The sequence below is a fragment of the Ptychodera flava genome, chromosome 5 (assembly GCF_041260155.1).
Source record: "Ptychodera flava strain L36383 chromosome 5, AS_Pfla_20210202, whole genome shotgun sequence".
Taxonomy (NCBI): Eukaryota; Metazoa; Hemichordata; class Enteropneusta; family Ptychoderidae; genus Ptychodera; species Ptychodera flava.
In genome coordinates, this window is record NC_091932.1 from 25,376,762 (window position 1) to 25,385,771 (window position 9,010).

A 9,010-nucleotide genomic window follows, 5' to 3' on the forward strand; every position below is an offset into this window, starting at 1 on the left:
AATGCATTGAGCACTATACGTTGCCTGCATTGACAAGCAAATCGCTTTTCGTATATAGGACAAACTTTGTTGTGCGACAATTTTAACAGCGACTGGAATTATTCACAAATAAAGTTAGACATCAAATTTGAAAGAAAATTCGTGTTGATGTAGTATTTTGTAGTACATTCCATTGTGCTTTTGTTCCTGAAAACAGGTGAAGTATATTTTCTTCTTAAGCTTATCCCTGACGAACGTGTTCCTATAAAGTATTAAATTCTTCTGGTACGTCACGACGTGCACAATAGTATGCAGTGTTTATTGGTGACAAATGAATTCAGGCCAGAACTGTAATCCATATTTAATATTATAGCGTCACACAGACGATCATGACCGGTTGAATGCATGTATTTCGACATGGCTTTGGTAAAAGAAAAAGAAACTATATTATATGAAAGAAACATGAATGATGGAATCTACTCCATAAAAAGCAATTGAGTTGCAAGGCACTTTCATTGCACTTTTGTTTGTCTGTCTACAATTTCTAATGGTATTTTACAAAATATGTTTACTCTTTTTAACGCGTGATTGAGTACAAAACACGAAAATGATATGTCTCAGTTTACTTCAACCTGTCTACTTTTCTACCAATAATGAATGCATCGTCGTCGACCTTTGTATTCGAAACTTGTGTTGCTCTCTTCCACAGAGACAGTAACTACGAAAGTTTTTTTTTTTTATCTTTTGTTGTTTGTTTGTTTGTTTTTCATCATAGTGTCACAGAGGAGTTGTCGCTTTCCTCCAACGAAGACCTTAAAGGTCAGGTTCTGCACCAGCCATTTATCTCTGAGCAAATTGACTAACTGTGCCCAACTTTCAAAGGAGAACAAGGGACTTAAATCGCATAAACAGTCAATGTCAAGAACCACTAATGCGAGAACCAGGGATTGGGAACTACCCCTTCAAGACTGCCATAATGGTATCAGTCTTTTACAAGACGGTACAGTTTCTCTGTAGGTGCATTCAATTATAGTATTCAAAACTAAATATACAACCATGTGCTCTTTGTTGAATTAGTTAACAAGTGTCAGTGTTTGGGTGTAGTTTTTTCGTGGATATGTGAGATTTATATCAGATTAATGTGTAGACATCATCATACTTCTGTTATTAAACTTTTTACAATTATTTAACATTAAACTTGTTTCATCCTGATTACTTCTATTACAAGTAAAGTAAACAATGCTGTTGCCATGACAACGTGACATTAAAAAACGTTCAGCCTGTAAATGAAAAATAAACTTCAAAAGCTAAAAACACTCATTAAGATCTAGTCCTCCCTCGGAGAACAGAAAAAAATTGTCATGAATATTTAAAATAATGTAGATTTCACATTTTACATTTCTCTCTATGTAATTTACGTCCACATGGCCTTAATAGCCTTGATATCCCCGACTAGACACTTAACAAAGCTCAGGGCCATCACTTGGAACAGTATTATGCAGCCTATTACTGCGGCAACAATAATCAAATTCTGGGTCAACCAATCATCAATGGCTGCCACACAGCCACCCTTGTAGATTTCATATTCACTCTCTGCCGCGGCGCCGGAAACCAGCCTCTTCCCATACCCGCATTGATAGTCGATCACCATACTGCCTTCCGGGAAAATGCAGCAGGAAAAAGGCACGCCGCATTTGGACACAGCTGGTGATGAACAGTTGAAATACCTGCAATAGAAAAAGCAATCGAAAGCGATAATAAAGATTCGGATTCTCATACTGCCAGGAAGAAGCACTCACATTTACTGAAACGAAAACTTAAATGCAACGGTAAAATGCGCCTCGAGGACAGATTTTCGGAATCTCAGACTGTTTCAATTTTGTTCTGATCTACCACTTCTGGGGCTTCATTTTAAGGTAGAATGCACCTCGGGGACAGACATTCGGACCCCCAAACTTTTACAATTCTCTTCTGATATACCACATGTGGGAGTTCATTTTAAAGTCTTGGTAAAAGAAAACTTTTAACCGGCTTAGTTTTTTGAAAATCGAAAATTTTTATTTTTCTCAATAGAGTTAACACAGGGATGGCGGTCATTTTGAATTTCTAATATCGGTAAATCTTGGGTAATTTGTTTCTCTAATACCAAAATTTGCACGGTGACCCCCTATATTTATTCTTGATTTTGAAAGAGAATGATTGAAATATCCCTTGACAAAAGTTAGAGCAAAAGTTTAAGTCTTTCACTTTCGAGGTGCATACTACCTTAAAGCGCTTGTTGTAAGAAAAACTTTCACTAAGTATTTTCGAAATCAAAATTCTACTTTTCTCCATACAGTTAACAGAGGGATCACGGCAGCCATTTTGAATTTCAAAACTAGTAAATTTTGGGTAATGTGTTTTTCTAGTACCAAAATTTCACAGTGACCCCGATTTTCATTCTTGATTTTGAAAGAGAATGGTCGAAAGATTCCTTGAGGAAAGTTTAAGGCAAAGGTTTGAGTCTTTCACTTTCGAATAATTCTATATTTACTCACAAATTAGTGTCCCAGTCGTCGGGTCCATCGGCACCACAACATTTCATATCTCTCTGCATCGAGTCCAGCAGAAACTGTGTGTCTGGGTCATCTGGAAAGAATTTTATGAAAACAGCAATTTGGTCAAATGCAGCGTAAGCAAGATTGCATATCAGGCATTTTTAAACAAAGATTATCAGGATTTTTTCTGGAGAAGTGTCTCCGAACTAAAGCATAAAGGTCGGTAAATTTTTGTATTCAGGGAAAATGGAGACTCGGATATTAAGAAATAGGAAGAAATATTAATGATGAGATTATTATAGCAAACAGCAAGGTACTGCTGTAATGCCAAAATATGTTACAATGCCTCTTGCAGCCTGACGGCCCCTTTCCTCACTATTGTTTTCGCTTACCCATGTAGTCGAGGATAGCCTTGTTTATCCAGTTTTTGACAATCTTCTGTCCCTCAGCACGGTAGAAGTACGCCAGTATCACCAGTACAATCTCGGCCACGATGATAATGGTGAGCACGATGCAGAAAGACTTCAAGAGGCAGGTGTTCTCGCGGAGTGCGCCCAGGCAACCGGCCGTGGACAACAGAAAGATGAAAGCCCCTAGAATCGTGATCAGCCACATTGGATCGATGAATCCACCGGTGATGCCTTCGATGCCGGCGCTCTTGCTCACCAGTCCCCATATTCCAAAAGACAGCAGGGCCGTCCCGACTAGCCAGAACAGAAGGTTGTAAAAGAACACGCTGTATTTGACGCACGAGTTAACTCGCCCGACACTCCGACGTTGGTTGCGCTTTGCACGGCTTTCCAGTCGCGGTTTTGGCAGGGTGCGGCGGCGAGATGGTGGCGGGTGTTGCCGTTGGGCAGGGTGCTGTGCAGGCATGGGTGGATTGTTAGCCTATAATTTGTGAAAGATATAAAAACAACGATATTATTAATCTCAGGTACTACCTAATCATTATTAAATGAGAAATTTTCACTAAATGGGGCGGGAAACGTAACTCAAGCAAATTCAAAAATTGACAAAAAAATTGTAAAGGGAATTATTTTCGATATTTTACAGTAGGACCTCGTCAGTCGGCATATTAAATAATCAAGTATTTTAAGTGATTGTGAACCTCTTGTAATGGTGAACAAATTGTATTTCATACGGTCTTTCTTGGAATGCGCATGCGTCGGCTTGTCTTCTAACAAAGCATTTTTTACGTTTCGATCACAATTAATGCACATTTCGTTGTCTCCCCACGAAATCAGACGAGTTTTATGAAGTCTAATCCAGTGTACCCATGTTTAGGATACACTTGACAAGAGGTCATGAGGTGGGCGACCTCGATCTGATATCACTCACAAACAAAGTTAGTGATAACACAGAGGGCGGTGACATTGGAAGGGACTTCCCTTTTTGCATGGACTAGGTCCGATATACTTCAAACACCATGACCTTACAGATACTACAAAGTGCCAATCATATTCTGAAATATCCTTGTTTACATTACCCGAGTGATAGTGTACCCTGTGAAGGAAACCTGCGGCGAAACGTTCTTATTCGTTCAGATCTCAGCAATAACAAATATTGCGCCTTGACTCCTGAATACACCCTGAGTTCGCACTTCCCTAAAACCGCCCTCAGGTACATGCCGGGTCATTGCCTTTGAAATGTGTTACCGCGCACACCATACTCTGAAAAGTTTATTATTCTTTATGTCAAAAGTTTAAGCATATTTTCCACAGCAGTGATTTTAAAAGATAAAATTGAAATTTACGTGTTGCCTGCTTAAAGGCGCTGTCAAAATGTAACATATCATCACAAAGTCATACAAGGGAGGGCTAACTAGTCATTAAAACTTTGTGAAATGAATACATTGGATAATTCTAATAGCAAGAATGTCAAGTACTCTGTATGTAGTGTAACCTTCAACAGTTTCAGATACAAAAGCACCTAAATGTGTTGAAAGGATTAGGTAATTAGATAGAAATGATAGATAGATAGATAAATAGATAGATAAATAGATAGATAGATAGATAGATAGATAGATAGATAGATAGATAGATAGATAGTGCATGCATACATACATACATACATACATACATACATACATACATACATACCTACTACATACATACAACATACATACATACATACATACATACATACATACATACATACATACATACATACATACATACATACATACATACATACATACATACATACATACATACATACATACATACATACATACATACATACATACATACATACATACATACATACATACATACATACATACATACATACATACATACATACATACATACATACATACATACATACGACATGATGACTTTCCTCTGTGTTGAGAGAAGACGTCAAACATATCAGTTTCATTTGATTTCACGACATCATGATCATGCTTTCATTTCTACCTTCAAGGAATAGGCACTTCTTTCCGTGAAGACGTGAGAGTTCTATATGCAAGTAACACCAAGATGCTTAAAGCCGCACTTTCAATCCCAGGTTCTCGCATTAGTGGAGTTCTCCTCCCAGTCAAACGCTTGGCCAGTACGATGTTTGATTTCTATAACATTGATTACACAAACTGATCTCAACCTTTTGTCACATTTTGCTAATCCTGCAAACAGAGTTTATGCAAGCTTTTGATTGACGGTCGGTTCAAATCGCCAACAGTCATTGATTCCCCACCACAAACGCTTGAATTTCCTAAAAATTGTCTTCCAGTCGTGTTCGACTTTGAATATAACCACAGAGTTCGATCGGCAGCAACTTCGCGCTGACCGCTTGGCAGTCTGTCTGTCTTTTTGCGGCCGGGGAAAACTAAAAAGTTGCATTTTCTGGAGCATGTGCTTGTGTGTTGGCTGTTTGGTGTCCACTTACACAATGAACGCCGCCATAACTTGGCGTCCTTTTAAAGGGAGGCTCCGCCTTTAATGAGTCATGAAATGTGTGGGTGCGCACTCTACTCAGGTCACATGTTCTCACAATGGCGCCACTTCACTTTGCTCAGTGTGAACGACACAAAGAACACCGATGACACCTTATGCAATGCAGACGCTAGCTGTTTAAAAGTGATAATAATATGCTGCGTCCTTGGCAGGTGCTAAATGTCTGATTTTTTTGTTCTGGCAGAATTCAACATACATCCACCCTGACAATTTGACATTTTCTACTTTACCAACAGAAATCACAATTAGAGTCGCGTCACACTGCAGCTGTCCGTTTGGTCGGCTGATTTTCACAAACTCAGTACATTGAATATTATATCAAATTTTACACGCTATCAATAGCATAGGTACCAACCACGCCCAAATCAAAATGGAATATCGCCAAATCATCAGAATAAATTATTTCATACACAAAAACACTCGCTAAAATGCTCTATTTGGTCATGTCATATATAATGTACACGGTGTACTCATTTCCTTGGGTGTTTTCATTAGGCCTAATTGAACGACAATGCAACATATGAGCACCGGCAAAGACCTTGACGTCACTGTTATACAACGGTCAGGTGTGAGCGGAAAAGATCGCTCTCGCCGCAGCGTACCAACAGCAGAGTCCACCAAAACATGTCCGAAAATCGATCGAGCACTCATGTTGTCTGCATATGTCAGTACAGATTATGCAAACATACGACAGAGAAAGAACAAAATCACAACGATTTTTCAGTCTACTGGAATCGTCACCACACGCAGCAAGGCCTGTGTTGGCGAGGGTTTGGTTGTCAAAGCAACAAGACAAAATAATGGACAGGCCACTTTTCATGTTAAGCCGGAAACGGAGATAGAGTTACATAAAAATTCTATGTTTACGAGGAAAACGGGGTTGACATTTTACGAAGTGAGTCATCTTGGTGGAGATTGAGGGTCTATAACATCAGTATGCATATTTCTACAAGCTGTTAAGTAATAAATTTGATGCTTTAAATTCAAAGACGAGGAGAATATATGTCCACTGAAATTTAGTGCGCATACGTTGATTGGACTGGTTCACGTGCCCGTCCTGTAGCAGAGACGCAGAGATTAATCATTGATAAGAAGCGATTAATTCTTATTTTCAATAAAAGTAAAATTACAGTGCCGTGTTTGGTCAGTCTCACGTTATCGGCATCACGTTTAAACAAAGACGTGACAGATCAAGCGACAGGAGAGGGAGGCGTCTGATTGTCGTCGAATATTTTCTTACCTAAAAAAACTCCATTTTGAATCGCTTTACATAAGTGTTGTAGTTTCAAGTATAATTGTTTAGTACGTAAAATTCCTAAAATCATGTCAAAATGACTGCATGTAATATCTAGTGTTGTATTGCCAGACTACAATGCTTTCGTCATCGATAAAATTGGAAATTTAAAACAATGTCGTTTTATCGGAAAGGTTGTCACGATAGTTTGCATTTTGACATATTTAAGGGAGGAGAAGATGAAAATGCGCTTATTTAAAGAAACATAAGTAGTGAGATGTTATCAAAAGTTACCGATTTTGTTCGCTTACGGTACAATCAATCGTCTTGGATTCCGGACCGCTGACGTAAACAAATAGAGCTGCACCACGGCTGAGGTTTGAGACTATGTAAATGTCAGCCAAGCTAATTCTGTTGTGATTTATAACTTCCATAGAATGAATGGCATTACTGTCACCGATTTCCGCGTAAGCCCGACCGAGACAAATATATGTGAGCGTGCATCTGTTACACAGTTGGAGCAAGCAAACTGTTCGTATAAAAAAATACGATTTGAAAACCAATTGAAATCATCAGTTGTAATAAAAAACATTCGCACAAATTTTGACAGCCAAAACAGAAACCCAGATAAAATCAAGTGATCTCAAGCTACAGTTCTTTCACAGCCTGGTTTTTAAGGATTTTCCGTTCACTGAAATTGCATGACGCGGTTGTTCGGAAAAAAACACGCGATAATTCGGGAACTTGGATATCAACTTCCATCCCTCCATGCTTGCAAGGTGACGATGAAAATGTCGTCTGACCCCAACTACCGAACAAAGATCCCTGACGAACTGAAGAAAACTATTTTCAGGGATATTCGACGTATAGCGTCCGGTTTTCTGGTGACGTCGCCATTTTAACATTTCGCCTAGAATGAGTCAGTTTCTAGGCATGTCTACGGCCGTAATGGACCAGAGCCAAAGTTGCATCGATGCTTGCCGAGGCAGTCTTACCCGGAGAGAATACTGTGTGTTATCTAAAGTGTGTTAAGAAAGAAGACCTGTGTATATGTAAGAAGACACAGAATTTCAACAAGTGAAATAGACTGTGATATGTAGCTTTGTGTAACTGTTTGTTTACACTGGACCCGATGCGATATAGAGCGCGTTTTGTGAAGCACATATATATGTTTAGACTATATACTACCTATGCATGCTCTGGTCGTTAAATATTGACAAACGGTAATAATTCCAACGCCGCCGACCACGGCACTGAGTCCAGCGAGTTGTAAATTGAGATGACCTTTCGTCAACATTTATATACCTTTTGACGGATTGACGAGATCAGTTGTTAAGAAGAGCATCTATATACCAACCTGCTGTATCGTCCGTTCTGGTATTGCTCCGTATACTGGTAGCTTTCGAAGTAGTCCGGTATGTACCCAGGGTTATTGTGTGACTGGCTGTTCATAATACGGGTATTTTGTCACGGCAGAGGGAACAAAATATGGACCACTTGGTAAAATATTCCCCGGTCAGATAACAACAGTAAAAGAGTCGAATTCGATGTTGATTATCTAGATTTAGTGGTAGTCTTCCACGCCGTCAGGAGTCTTATCCCGCCAGATTTAAAAACAAGCTTCCATTTCACGAAGCGAAATACATCGACAACGTCCACTTGTTACAGTTGTTTCTTCTTCTGTTGATTATGCACAAGTAGGCGTTGCCAACATATCACGCATATAATAAACGTCATAATTCATGACAAAGTGCTTGATTTGTGTTTGTATAACGCTCGAACGCACGGGTCAACCGAATATGCCACCTTCTTTATCATACCTCAAATCTTTACAGCGCCATACGAACGTCGTTTATCGTGGACTGTTCCGCCGTCTCCAACGTTCTAAAATTTGTAACATGAATATTGTATGGCTTTATATTCCTTCGAAGATTTACAAAGTCCTCCAAGGTGTGGTTGTTGACATTCATCAAACACTTGCTTGTCTGGTTTTCGAGTCTCGTGACTTCGAGTGACTATGTATAAACTGGCTTACACGTCACATTTCCTTTTTTGAAGTGCGCAGACGTGTCAACATCTTGACGCAAGCCCGACTCTGGGTCTTGATATTATCCTTGGTGCGAGAAAGAACGATACCATATATCGTCGCACAACACACACGAGGATGTATTCGACGAAAACGGGCCAAAGTACAGCCACTCAAGCAGAGATTGTGATGGGTAAATAAACCCGGACAAGACTTATTATACATCCGTAAGAATGTCAGCATATCGGGGAAGTTTCTCCCTTGACCTTGATGGTTT

At 39.4% G+C, this 9,010-nt stretch overlaps 1 protein-coding gene across 2 annotated transcripts; it reads right to left on the bottom strand.

Annotated features, from left to right (window-relative positions):
• Window positions 1–315: 315 nt before the first annotated feature.
• On the bottom strand, window positions 316–9,010 carry LOC139133358 (tetraspanin-17-like). 2 transcript variants are annotated; one of them, XM_070699917.1, is made up of 4 exons: window positions 8,065–9,010; window positions 2,909–3,407; window positions 2,517–2,607; window positions 316–1,706 (listed from the first exon to the last, which is right to left on the bottom strand). In XM_070699917.1, the coding sequence occupies exons 2-4, from the start codon at window positions 3,390–3,392 to the stop codon at window positions 1,394–1,396; spliced, it is 888 nt and encodes a 295-aa protein (XP_070556018.1). In that variant the 5' UTR covers window positions 3,393–3,407; window positions 8,065–9,010; the 3' UTR covers window positions 316–1,393. The 2 variants fall into 2 exon arrangements, with proteins under 2 accessions (XP_070556018.1, XP_070556017.1); XM_070699916.1 differs by lacking the exon at window positions 8,065–9,010 and having other exon boundaries at window positions 2,909–3,440.

Coding starts and splice junctions, on each gene's coding strand:
- LOC139133358 (XM_070699917.1), bottom strand. CDS start 3,392: ATGCCTGCACAGCACCCTGCCCAACGGCAACACCCGCCACCATCTCGC. Junction 2,608..2,908: donor GGCTATCCTCGACTACATGG/GTAAGCGAAAAC, acceptor AATTCTTTCCAG/ATGACCCAGACACACAGTTT. Junction 1,707..2,516: donor GACGACTGGGACACTAATTT/GTGAGTAAATAT, acceptor TTTCTATTGCAG/GTATTTCAACTGTTCATCAC.